At 38.6% G+C, this 13737-nt stretch overlaps 1 protein-coding gene across 12 annotated transcripts in view; it reads right to left on the bottom strand.

Annotated features, from left to right (window-relative positions):
* The window catches only part of LOC120720858 (phosphatidylinositol-binding clathrin assembly protein-like), a 37895-nt gene extending 27425 nt beyond the window's left edge, over nt 1-10470 (bottom strand). For all 12 annotated transcript variants that reach the window (XM_040010752.1, XM_040010761.1, XM_040010729.1 and 9 more), the window contains exons 1-2: nt 10351-10470; nt 9953-10165 (exon numbers count right to left, since the gene is read on the bottom strand). In XM_040010752.1, the coding sequence (XP_039866686.1) occupies nt 9953-10082 (130 nt within the window). In that variant the 5' untranslated portion in view covers nt 10083-10165; nt 10351-10470. The remainder of the gene's footprint in view (nt 1-9952; nt 10166-10350) is intronic.
* Nucleotides 10471-13737: the final 3267 nt, after the last annotated feature.

Below are 13737 nucleotides of genomic sequence, written 5' to 3' on the forward strand. Positions count from 1 at the left end.
TGAGAGCTAAAATCATTTCATTCTCATCACGTTAAAAAGAAAACAAACATATTCAGGAATTAGAAGAAATCATCAAATCTTTAGAGAAGCCGATATGTCCCACCAGGAACAGGAAATACTGAACACAATTCAACTTTATTGTCATTGCACATGTTACAAGTACAAGGCAAAGAAATGCAGTTGCTAAATACTGAAACAAGTTTGTAATGCAAAACTTTAATTAAAAGAAAAAAAAACAAATTTCTAGTACAAAGACTTCACTTTCAAAATGTTCAACATGGTAGTAAATCCGGTTTCTAGCAAACCAGTTAAGAATAAAGAAGAAACGACTGTGTGTGCGATTAAACATTTATCAGGCAACACCGTCTAAGATCCTGAAAGAATAAACATCACTTTCAGGGACTTTTACAAAACTTTATATTCACAACAGATAAATTCATCAAAAAACAAAGTTGATCAGTTTCTTGACAACATAACTTTTCCAAAACTACCAGACAGTCAGGCAATGGCACTGGACTCACTGCTGACAGCAGGTGAGCTGCAGGAAGCCCTGATAAGTTTGCCCAACAGTAAGGCTCCAGGTCCAGACGGCTTTCCAGCAGAATTCTGGACAATTCTGGCACCATTATTCCACAGAGTGCTGCAGAAATCAAGGAAAATGACAGACGTCCACCAAACATGAATCTCCTGCTAAAACCAGGCAGAGACCCTGTGTTTACTACCAGCTATCGTCCAATATCCCTTATTAATGTAGACCTTAAAATAATCTGCAAAGCTCTGAGATCAGAGAAGAGAACCCCCCTCATAACTAATCCTGACCAAACTGGCTTCATAAAAGGTAGCACTCATCAACAAATACACGTAGATGACTTAATTTGATTGACTGTTCATGCAGTAAAAACACTGAAACCACAGTATTATCTCTAGATGCAGAAAAAGCGTTTGACAGAGTTAACTGGAAACTTTTATTTGCAACTTCACACAAATTTGGTTTTGAACCTCTTTCATTAACTGGTTAAAAATATGATATAATTCCCCAACAGCTTGTTTCAGAACAAATGACCAAACATCCTCCAGCTTCTGTCTCCTGAGGGGCACCAGGCAGGGACGCCCACCAGGCAGGGACGCCCACCAGGCAGGGACGCCCACCAGGCAGGGACGCCCACCAGGCAGGGACGCCCACTCTCCCCGTCACTGTTTGCAGTTTTTATCCAACCACCTGCAGCAGCAGTTAGACAGGCTGCAGTGATCATCACTCTTTATGCAGATGATGTGTTGCTTTTTCTCCAGCACTCACAAACCAATCTCTCTGAGGTAATCACACTAATAAACTCTTTAGCAAGCGTTTCAGATTATTCAATAAACTGGTTAAAATCTGCAGTTCTTCTGATTAACTGCTCCTTCCATAATCCTTCTTCTACACCACTGCAATCTGGAAATGTTAAATATTTAGGTATGGCACATGGTAGATGGACTGGTTCTTATAGCGCTTTTCTACTCAATCTTGAGCACTTAAAGCACTTTACACAACTTGTGCTTTCACCCACTCACTCCCATTCGCACAACCACATTTTCCTTGGTGCTTTCTACCTAACATTCACACACACTGACTCTTAAATGGAAGTTGCAGTAGTTTTTCTGAAAGATGACTTTTTGCTACAGATATGTGTGACATTTTGATACTCCAATGAGGATGGAGTTGCTCTCCGATCAATGCATCGGAAAGCAACTTGGGGTTAGTATCTTGCCCAAGGATATTTGGCATGCAGACTGGGGGAAGCCAGGAATCGAACCACCAACCTTCTGATCAGTACCTGCTTAGCTTCCGAGATCAGACGAGATCTCTCCTACGCTTGCAGATTTAACTAAATTAAACCACATCTTAGGGCTGGGCCATATCATACCGTCCACGGTAATACCGGTGTAATGTTGGGCAACGATAAGAAAATGAAATATGGCGATAGAATATGGGTAAAACACGCATGCGCAGTGCCTTTGTTTTCATACGCACATGGAAGGAAAGAGCATGGCGGCGGTGCAGAATAAGAAGAGCGAAAGCGGATCGTTGAATGAAACGATGAACCTGAACTGGTTTGTAAAAATGCTGCAGCTTCAGTGGTGTGGAACTGGTTTGGCTTTCATCCGTCAGATACACAACAAAGCACTATTTTTGGTAGCGCATGCTAGCGGGCCCCCGTTATTACCGTGTTGTTTGGAAAATACGGCACACTTAAAATCAATCCTTTGATTTTTCTGAAAGTCGACAGAGCCCCTTATAACCCCGTGTGCCTTATGTATGAACTCTGGTTGTGTTTACTGACCTCGAAACGATTTTATGTGCACGGCGCTTGAAAATCTGTCAAATGTTTCAGTACGACTTTGCTGAGCTACGAAGCCGCACCACTTGATGGATTGTCGGAGCATCACGGCTATCGTAGGCGGAGCCTCACGGAGTGATACGTACTGTGCTTCAACATAATGTTACCGTATTGTGTGTGTATAACCTCTTTTTAAGTTTTGTGGATATTATACATGGTTATGCTGAGGATATGTCGGCCAGTTTCCACTGGAAATGCCTTTTGGTTGAACTGTCAGCAAGGAATTTGCATTTGCACTGTTACATTTTTATATAACTTTAATGCACATAAAAAACAGCTGCTTGTTTAAGTGAAAATACATTGATGGGGTTTTTTTTTGCACTAATAAAGTTGTGGAGTTGTAAAGTATTTTGTCTCGTGTCAATTATATCGTCAGTTATATCGTTATCGCAAATTTTCGAATGATATCGTGATAAATATTTTTGGTTGCATTTGTAGGCCGATTACGGCACAGCGGCACGACGAAGCCTGTCCAAATTCGAAGACTCCGACAAATGCATCCTTAATTTCCCCAGATTTGAAGGATGGGTCAGGTGGGTCCTTCGTGGCCTGGCATATCCCAGAATTCATAGCGCGGCGCTGCAAATTCCAGTTTCCAGCAATGGCGGCGCTACTAAGTTTTAATGTTACTCTTATTAATCTTTCTGAGTCACAAAATAAACTTTTAAGATATTTTCAGGCGAGAATGTAGCTGTGTAAACTTCAAATATCTGCTCAGTTTATCAAGACATCACGTATTTGCAAAAGTGCTGCTCGACAGCTAGCCGGGGGTTCAAGGGTGAGAACAGCAAACTCTCGGCACATCGTTTTAAACCCCCGCGATCTTTGGCTACTCGGGTTAAACATGATATATAAGTCACTTAGATAACTTAAAAATGTTATTGTTTGTCTTTTTCAGTGTTTTATTTGTTCCTGAGTAAATCAGTTTGGCTGAGATTAAAATTATTAGATTAGATTAGATAAAATAAAACTTTATTAATCCATCGGGTGGGTTCCTCCTTGGTTTTCACACAACTGAATAAACGTCAAACAGAAAACTGATTAAACAGAAGTGTGAGACGGTCGAGAGTTTACTCCAGTGTCCCTTTCAACGTTCCCTGTAATGTTTCATGTGTCTGAGCGAACACACAAACTCCCTGAGCGTCCCTTGGACTACTGTGAGCAACAGCAGACACTGTGCACTGTGGTCACGCCAGCATCCAATCCATCCAAGTTACGGTTTATTAAAATAATCAAATTACAGCATTTATGTTAGACTACTTTTAATTAACTGCTTTAGCCCACTTACAATGAAAATTAAAATAAATCTTGTTCATGACCTGTGCAGCATGTTAACACTATTGGAAGGAAAAATAACCTGAACTCCAAGTTTGAAAAAAATACTTCTTTTTTTTTCTTTTTTCTTTTTTTATAAAGCTCTGACTTGTATTATGAGTCTGTGGTCTGGGAGAGAGTCTGTAACTCTGTCTGCAAATACAGTAAATAATGACCAATGTTGGGCAATTAATTATATAGTTACTTCTTCAAAAAAGTAACTGAGTTTTGCAAACAACAAAGTTTTTTGCAGCTGTTTACCTAAAAATGCAGCCAAAGCGTTTTTAAATAAACATTTCAAACTATTTACAGAACAATCAGCTGTTCTGCATCAAATCTGATGCCACACAAATTATTTGTGCCGCTCCAAAAAATAATTTCTGTCCACTATGAGATGAAGGAGAACAACAGCCTGATACCTGCAGGCCTGACAGCAGCAGATGTATCACTGCTGTAACACCTGTAACACTCAGCAGTCGCCTCATTGTTCTGACACACAACACAACTATTGACTACACTACACACTAACTACACACAAACTACACAAGATTTGTGCTAAACGTCTCAAATCTCTCAAAACATGCCGTCACTCCTAAAACTTCCCCCTTCTTAAACAACTAAATGCCATGTTGCCATATCATTTTTCCACCAATAGGAAAGGCTGGGGGAGGGGGGCTGTTTTGCTCACAGGCTTTTGAGCGTTTTCCTTATAAAACGCTGTTTTTAACCGTTTCTTCCTGCAGTAAATATAAACAACGACAGTATTCAGGAAGAAAAACAAACATTGCAGATATTTTATCATAACTCTGGTTTTACGCGGCCGATCAACACAATTTAAAAACTGGTATAAAGTCCACACTTTTCCCGTCAGTTGTTCCGTCTGTCCTGCTCACATCTCCAATGGTTGTACACGTTGTCATTAACGTGGCTTCACTCCACATCAGCCGCTTTGCTAAAACACCGGCACATAAGGACGCTGTCATAGCCTGTCAACCACGTTGATTAGCTGCATACGAATGTGAATCGCATCATAGGCTGGACTATGGGATAAGGTGGCATCGTTCTAATCCCATACGGGAGCAGCCAGTCACTGACTAACACTGCAGAACAGAATTGTTAACGGACTTATTTTCATTTCAAATCAGGTTAGATTTTTTTTTTTTTTTTTTTTTTTTTTTAACTTTTATTTAACTTTTTTCCCCAACAAATATAAGACTGGTTCACATCCAAAATAATAACACTACACAGCACTAGAATATTACAACATTATGTCCATAACTGTTGTCCTCTAGGATCCAGTTTATAGGTTACTCCCAGTGCTTCCAGTGGTCTCTTCCATTTGTCCACAAAAATTCGGGAGCTCCCATCAATATAATGTCCCAGCCTGATCAGAGTCATAACTTCAATGATGAGCGACTTCCATAGAGAAATGGAGGGAGGCACAGCCCCCACCCATCTCAACATAATGCTTTTCCTGGCCAACATTAACAGTGACTGAATTACATGCTCATGTTGTACCAGTGAGACAGGAATATATCCCAATATACACATTAATGGGTTTTCTGTCACCTGATGACCAATAGCTGTACTAATATTGGCGCAGACCTCTTTCCAAAATGACTGAATAATAGCACATTCCCACAAACAGTGGAATCTAGTGCCCACTCTGACCTTACACTTGAGACAGTTTGGAGGTATTCCCATATTATACTTACTATAAATATACGGAGAAATATACACATTGTGCAAAATTTTGTACTGCAGTTCTTTAAATCGGTTACAAACAGAGATTTTGGATGGAAGGAGCAAGATTTTGTCCCATGCCTGTATATCTATTTCACATTTAAGCAGCGTCCCCCAAGATTTTCTCAACCATGCCAGTTTATCCACGATTAGGGCATAAATCTCGGAATAAAACTTTGATACAAAATGTTTATGCTCCCTATTATCCAGAAAAAATTTCTCCAACCGAAAAGAGGCAGTTGAGATTCGTAATGTTTTAGCATTTTTTAAACACATAATTTCTCAATTGCAAATACTTATAAAACTCAGTCTTTGACATAAAATACTGGGACTTCAAGGATTCAAATGATTTAAACTCACCATGTTTAAAGAGGTCATAAAACCTCTTTACACCTACTTTATGCCATCCCACAAAGCTTGACCCTATGTTTTGTGGCAGAAGGTCTGGATTATTTATAAACGTTGACAAGATATTAAACGGAAGACTACTGTTAAAAATTTTTCTCAGTTTTCCCCACGTCCACATAGCATTATATATCAGTGGGTTATGCTTTATTACGTGAGGTAAGTCATTTAGACGTTTCCCTAAGAAGTTAACAGGTGAGGATGGTTTACATAATACTTCCTCAATATTTAGCCATGGCAGATCAGAATGTTCATGTATCCAGGAAGAAAGAATCCTCGCTTGTATTGAGAGGACATAATTTTCTATGTTTGGCACTCCCCACCCGCCCAGATCTTTCGGTAACTGTAGTGTCTCCAATTTAATTTTGGGTTTTCTTCCTGCCCAAATGAAATCCACCATAGCCTTGTTAATTACTTTAATATCTTCTGATTTCAAGATTGCAAACAACATGCCTGTGGGATATAATATTTTCGGTAGGATTACCATTTTAATGAGATTTATTCTTCCCAAAAATGATATCGGAAGTGATCTCCATCTTGTCAGCATCTCCCGAAGATCTTGAACCATTCCATTAATATTTTCTCTATATAAGTGTCCAACATTTGGTGTAACTTTAACTCCCAAATATACAAAACCTGATGGTGCCCAATGAAAAGGTTTAACATATAAAGGTTCATTATCCCCTCCACTACACAAAGTCATTATAACAGATTTATCAAAATTTACTTTGTATCCAGATATAAGACCAAAGTCCTTGATGCACCTAATAAGAACGGGTAAAGAGTTAACCGGGTCAGTCAGTGTCAGAAGAATATCGTCTGCATAAAGCAGAATTTTATGTTGTCTATCCCCAATTTTAACTCCAAGAACACTTGGATTTTGTCTAATGGCCATGGCCAAGGGCTCGATGGCCAAAGCAAATAATAGTGGTGACAATGGGCTACCTTGTGCTGTACCTCTGCTCAGTGAAAATGGGGAAGATAACAAGCCGTTAGTTAACACAGATGCTATTGGCGATTTGTATATAATTTTGATCCACCCCAGAAAGTTTTTTCCAAACCCAAATCTTCTCATTATTTCAAACATATATTCCCATTCAATTCTATCGAATGCCTTTTCGGCATCCATAGAAACAACAACCCCAGGGATCTGATGAAAATTTAAAAAATGAATAATATTAAATAGGCGTCGAGTATTATTATAAGAATTCCTCCCCTTAATAAAGCCTGTCTGATCAGCATGCACGATAGAGCACATTACTTTTTCTAGCCTAAGAGCCAGTATCTTTGAAAGTATCTTATTATCAGCACCAAGAAGGCTAATAGGCCTGTAAGATGAGCATGACTCTGGATTTTTATCTTTTTTAGCTATCAATGTTATATTAGCCTGGTGCATAGATTCTGGGAGTTTCGATTCTTCAAATGCTTTATTAAAAACCCTTAATAATAAACTATTTAACTTCATTTTCATTACCTTAAAAAATTCTACTGGGAAACCATCTGCCCCAGGACATTTCCCTGACTGGAGTGCAGATATAGCTTTATTCACCTCTATCATTGTTATGGGTGACTCCAGCAGGCTTACCTGATCTTCAGAAAGCTGAGGGAATACTAAGTCGTTTAGGAAGAAGCCTGAGTTAAGCCTTGTTATGTCCATCTCAGATTGATATAGGTTTGTATAGAATTCTCTGAAGCACTCATTAATCTGACGGTTTCCTACTTGTCTTTCACCATTCACATCCACAATAGCTGTGATAAAGGAACTTGATGGAGTATTCCTTGCAAGACGAGCCAGAAAGCGGTTAGGCTTACTAGCTGATTCAAAAAGCCGTTGTCTGGCAAGAAGGACATCTCTTTCAGCCTTTCGCGCATTATCAAATTACGCAAAGATGTCCTGGCAATATTAAGCTCACTTAATGTTTCAGCTGATTTTGTTACATAGTATTGTTTCTCCAGCTTTTTGATATTATTCTCGATCTCTAACTGCCTTATTAATCGTTGCTTCCTTTTATGACTTGTGTATGAAATAATCATCCCTCTCATGTAAGCCTTATAGCTATCCCATAAAGTTCTTGTGTCTATCTCCTCTTTATCATTTATTTCTAAGAATACTGTTGTTTGCTCTGTTATGAAATGTATAAATTTCTCATCCAAAAGAGACAGTGTGCTCATCTTCCAAGACCTAGAGCGCTCAATATGTCTCATGGGTTGAATGGTTAAGACAACAGGAGCATGGTCAGAGAGACCTATATGACCAATATTTACCTGCTGAACTAACTGACTGATACACTTGGACATAAAAATATAATCTATACGAGATGCTGACAAGTGAGGGTTAGAATGGAAAGTGTACTCCTTAGATAGTGGATTATAGTGTCGCCAGACATCTATAAGGTCAAGCTCATTTATAATTTGCCAAAGGGCTTTGGAGTTTTTGGTCAAGATAGATTGTGGGGGAAATTTATCCATTTTAGGGCATAAAACACAGTTAAAGTCACCCGCTAATATTATATTAGCACAGTCCATGTCCACTAATTGACTAAATAATACCGTATAAAATTCGACATCCTGTGCATTCGGCGCATATATATTACCTAGGAGAACAGTTTCCCCATGCAACATCCCTTTAACCAATATATATCTTCCTTCATTGTCCTTGTGAGTGGCTATAACGTTGAAGGGAAGATTTTTGTGTATAAGGGTAATAACCCCCCTTTTATTTGTGGAGTAGGATGAGAAAAAAATTTGACCAACCCATTCTCTACAGTATTTTCTGTGTTCATCATCTGTCAAATGGGTTTCTTGCAAAAAAGCAATGTGAGTCAAATCTTTCTTCAGAGAATTTAAAATGGACTTTTTTTTCACCACATTGTTGGACCCTTTAACATTCCAAGTACTTATCTTAACTGACATATAGGAAAAGTAATGTAAAGATTTTTTTTTTTTTTTTGTGCGCAACGCAGATTTCCTGTGCGCAGAGAGCGAGCCAGCATTGCGCAGCTTAGAGGGAACATTGGTCCTGTTATATTTTAGACAGCAAGGAGCAGCCGGCTGAGTTTATTAAACTCCACCGAGTCAATCTGCAAATTTCATTAAGTGTGATAAACAATCATCCTGTCTTAATTTTAGTTAGCACATACCTTAAACACTTCAAGCTGTAAGCTAATGATAGTTATATAAGAGCAGACACATGCTGGTGCAAGAAGCTGTGCGTTTCCCATCCAATGGATGCATGGTCCATTGGACGGGAAACATACATGTAGCCTTGCAGACTAATCGCAAAAATCATCGGTGACTAGTTGACTATCAAAATAATCGTTTGTGGCAGCCCTAGTTTAAAATGTACTTTTTGATGCAGATCATTCTGCCATGATATATAGTAAAGATAATTGTTTAAAAAAATAAAAAAGTTCCTTTCAGTAACTTAAAACATCAAACACCACCAACAGAACCCAGAAAGCAGCTTTCAGTAGGCTTATTGTTGAGGAATACTTGCTGTATTCCTCAACAACGCACAAGGTAAGCTGTGCTGAAAGTAATCTGCATTTACCAACTCTTGGTAAAGTTGTAAAGTCGATAACCACGAAGCTGCTTCCAGGAATAAGAGCAGAGTCAGCTACACAGCATGTTGTACAGAGCTGTAAATGATTATGACTGTGGATATCAAAGTCCAGCCTGTGTGTGTTCTGTATAACATAACGAGCTCTGTGACATTAGAGCCTTTCTGGATGTTGGTTGTTGACCCAAAGTCCCATCATGTATTTCAAAAGAATAACACAGATTTGAGCCTTTTAGCCTCACGTGGAACAGGCGGGTTAAACTTTCTAAAGCTACTCGGCGAGTTCTTTGCAGGTGGAGTTAAAGTGTGGCCAATAACATCCTGCTGGTAAATACAGTTGTATGAAGCGTACAGTACAGATCCCTGCTTACATCAAACACGGTGGGTTTACTTTTCTCGAAAGTTTCCTGAAACTCGTAAAACCACCGTCTGGCCCTGTGATTATAGCGTTACAGTCTGTGCAGGCCCCACAGACACAGCACTCAAATCCAGTATTAACCGAAAAAATGGGAAGGAAATGTGCAACTTTTCTAAACAGGGAAACGAAACTTACAGTTCAAGTGCTTCTTCTTTGGCCCCATTATTTCATGAGTGGTTGCCTTGCAGACAGTTTTCGAAATCGCCGAGCCGGTGACGCTGTGCTGAGCGGCCGTGATCCTGTCAGTAATGCTCTGTCCGGACATTCTGTATCGGCTCCAACAAACTCTTCTTGCTGTTAAAAACGTCTCAGCAGACTGGCTTAGATTCTTCAAAGGTTCTATTCCACCTGACAACACAGGAAACAACCAGACAGAGAAGAAGTGATGAGAAGACGGCAGCCGTTAAATTGATCTCATAAGCTAGCTAGCTATCCAACCGACTACAGATAAATTATTCACACAGCTTAAAAACACGAACTGAATGTGCAGCGACAAATAAAATCCTGGCACTTAATAACGGTGTGATACGCACCCTGCCTTTTACTCGCTCCGGTACGTCTGTAGCCGTTTTTTCCTCTTCCTGTTCAAGTCAACTCACATGTCGTCGCCAGATGGACTAAATGAAAGTAGAAGTTACTTCCGGTTACATTTTTCACAATAAGTGTAGCCTAATTTTCAGGGGAGAAAATAAAAGCACAACGATGAAATACCACTAACATTTTATGTCTTCAGTGTTATTTGAATTTAGTCTTTACAAAGCGATCAACAGAACAGCTCTAAAAGAAATAAAGTAGTGCAAATGGACCTCCACCATCGGGCTTTCACAGATTCGGTCTCCAGTAATTTGAAGTGAAGCTATTGATTATTATTATATGAAATCCAACACTTCAGTTGCCATTGAAATAAAATGTGCATCATTTATTTATTATTTATTTATCTTGTTTCACACATGGTACAGGAGTAATTCATTTCCTATATACAACCTTCCTTTCAATTAAAGTAACACTGTTTCCATGCATGAAAAGGAGCAAGAAGAATAAATTCTTATTGACACCTGCCCCTATCTGTGATAAGACAAGTAGGCAACCAAAATTACACTCTGACAATATTTTGCACATAACAAGAAAACAAACAGAACAATATACTCAACAATGAGCAATACCACTAAATATCAAACTATAAGGATATTGTTTTCTACATTGATACACAGTGCCCTTTTAAACCATAAATAAAGATTCAGTTCAAACTTTTATTTTAGCGTAAAAATATGGAGTGCCAACTGTGCCAAAATTAATCAACTAAATACGTCATATGTCATAAATAATTTTAAATAATTTATTAAATGTGTCAATAATGAATGAAAATAGGAAATAACCAAACAAATATATACACTTGATCACATTGTTTCTCCTGTATCCGTGGTTGGACTAATATGCGAATGCTCCTTTCCGTGTTCCCTTTTTCCAGGGAGGCAGAGGAGTGTGATTTCCCCTGTAGTTGGAGCCAAGGTTATTATCGTTAACGAAAACTAACGAAATAACGAAAACTAGAAGTGAAAAAACATTTTCGTTAACGGAAATAAAAATAAAAACAAAAAAAGGAAAACTAACTAAAACTGATATAAAATTGAAAATCTGAAGTCAAAACTAAATAAAAATAAAAACTAATGAAAATTGCAAAACTATTAAAACCCTGGTTGGAGCACACCCTCCAGTCGTCCTTCTTGAAAACAGGAACCACCACCCCAGTCTGCCAGTCCAGAGCCACCGTCCCAGATCTCCATGCAATGTTACATGTCAAACAAGACAGTCCTTCAATATCCAGAGTCTTTAGGAACTGAGGGCGAACCTCGTCAGTACCGGGGTCGGCCACCAAAGAATTGTTTAACTACCTCAGTGACCTCGCCCCCAGTGACGGGCAAGCCGTCCCCTTCATCCCTAGACTCTATTTCATCTATAGAAGGCGTGTCAGTCAGTGCCTGATTATACACAGCAAATTCAAAAGTGTTAAATGTTTTGGTGTTAATAGTCTTCTTGCAAAAGTAGAGTTAATTTTACTCTAAGTAGAGTCACATTCTTTTAATGTAACTCTGGAAGTGTTACAATGGAAACATTAACTCTTGACCTCTTAACTCTGAACTCCTACAGGGGCTATGACACCACTAGAGTAAATTCACAGACTCCGCCCCCAGCACGGCTCCAATCGAAGCTGAAGTGAAGCCGTTTCAGAACATTTTGCTCTACATATTTGAGTTGTTTGCCATGCTTGGTAAGTCATTTTTTCAAAGATTGTTTCAATTATTATTATTATGAGCTTTTACTTCTGTGGCTCTTTGGAGTTGAGACAAAGCTGTGTGAAAGGCATTAGCCATGTTGCTCGCTGATAGCATAATATTCTGTTTTAGCTAGCTGAAAGGTATTGTTTGCGGGCAAATACCACAGCCTTGAAAAAAAGCTTGCATGTGAATTTTCAGTCAAACTTTTGGTCAAATACACCTAAAACAATGTCTAGAATGTGAAATGTTGGTATAATGGTGCTACTTGGAGCCTGAAAACGATCTCCCATAATAAAAAAAAACGAGCAAACAGCAGTAGCAGACGTCCTGACTGGGTTCTACGTTAGCATAGATCCCTCCAGAGTTTTGTGCACACGGTTCAGGTAAAAATGAAAAAGGTTGAGGTTTTACATTTAGTTCAGTATTACCTGTTGCCTGTGTCCTTGTCTTTTGGGAAAATACTTTACACAAGTAATGGCTCAAAGAGGATTCCTTTTTTTTTTTACTGTGCTGCAATTGTTTACTGGATTATTTGTGCCATTAATTAGTGTCAACTAATTTTTATTCAATCTCCGCACAGGATATGCTTGTGAAGATGGAATATGGGGGAGAGCAGAAGTGCGTTGAAGTTCCACAAAGGGATGAATGAAGGACATGCATATTGTATTGAAGAAATAAGTGATGAGAATGCTGTTATTTGCATTTACCCATGTCAGACCTTTTGATAAACAAAATTCTAATGAAAGTGAGAACATGTACACTGTTACATCTTTCAGAAAATGTTTTGAAATTGTGGTGCACAGTTCAGAATAAATGTTTTTCAAGAACCATTGCGTCTTTTTAGTAAATGTTTATTTCCAAAAGAAATTTCTAGAAGTTCAGAACAGTAAAATTCCCGCTTTTTAGAATGAATTAGAAGATAACTCTTACGTAGTTAAACTAAAATACTCTTTGAGAGTTAATATATAAACTCTTAACACCAAGTGTTAAATTATCAACTCCAGACAGATTTGGTGTTTAACACTAAATCAGAGTTAACGTACCAACTCTCCAAAAAGAGTTAAATTAACACTCTCTGGGGTGGACCCATATAGACACTTTAATAGTGTTGAAATCAAATCCGACAGTGTTAATTTGGACATGCTGGATTTCCTGTGTATCCTCAACTGAAGTCAGCAGCACCGCACCTCTGCTATACTCGGTGTGAGTGGAGCACACGTATCTTTCCATGACCTGGATACACTTACACAACACTGGCAATTAAAGTGGTTATTAACTCACTATGTTAGTTAATATGTTAACCCCACCCCTTTCATGTGAACATGAAAGGGGTGGGGTTAGTACCATCAAACTAACCTACAAAGAACATTTCACTGGTCATATGCCTTTTCTTCCACAGGAAATGATCCCTACCAGCACCAACCCTTCCAGAAATGTTTAATTGGTGATTAAAAATCTTTAAAGAACAAAAAATGTACAAGCAAATGCAGCACTGTTATAAAAAGGACACGATGTCAATGCTGCATTATTGTACGATCTATTGTACAATATAAAGCTCCTTGAGGTGACTGCTGTTGTGATTTGGCGCTGTATAAATAAAACTGAACTGAACTGAATTGAATTGAATTGCTGCAGAAATCTGTT

This window comes from Simochromis diagramma, unplaced genomic scaffold, assembly GCF_900408965.1.
Source record: "Simochromis diagramma unplaced genomic scaffold, fSimDia1.1 OVJJ01000123.1, whole genome shotgun sequence".
NCBI classification, from domain to species: domain Eukaryota; kingdom Metazoa; phylum Chordata; class Actinopteri; order Cichliformes; family Cichlidae; genus Simochromis; species Simochromis diagramma.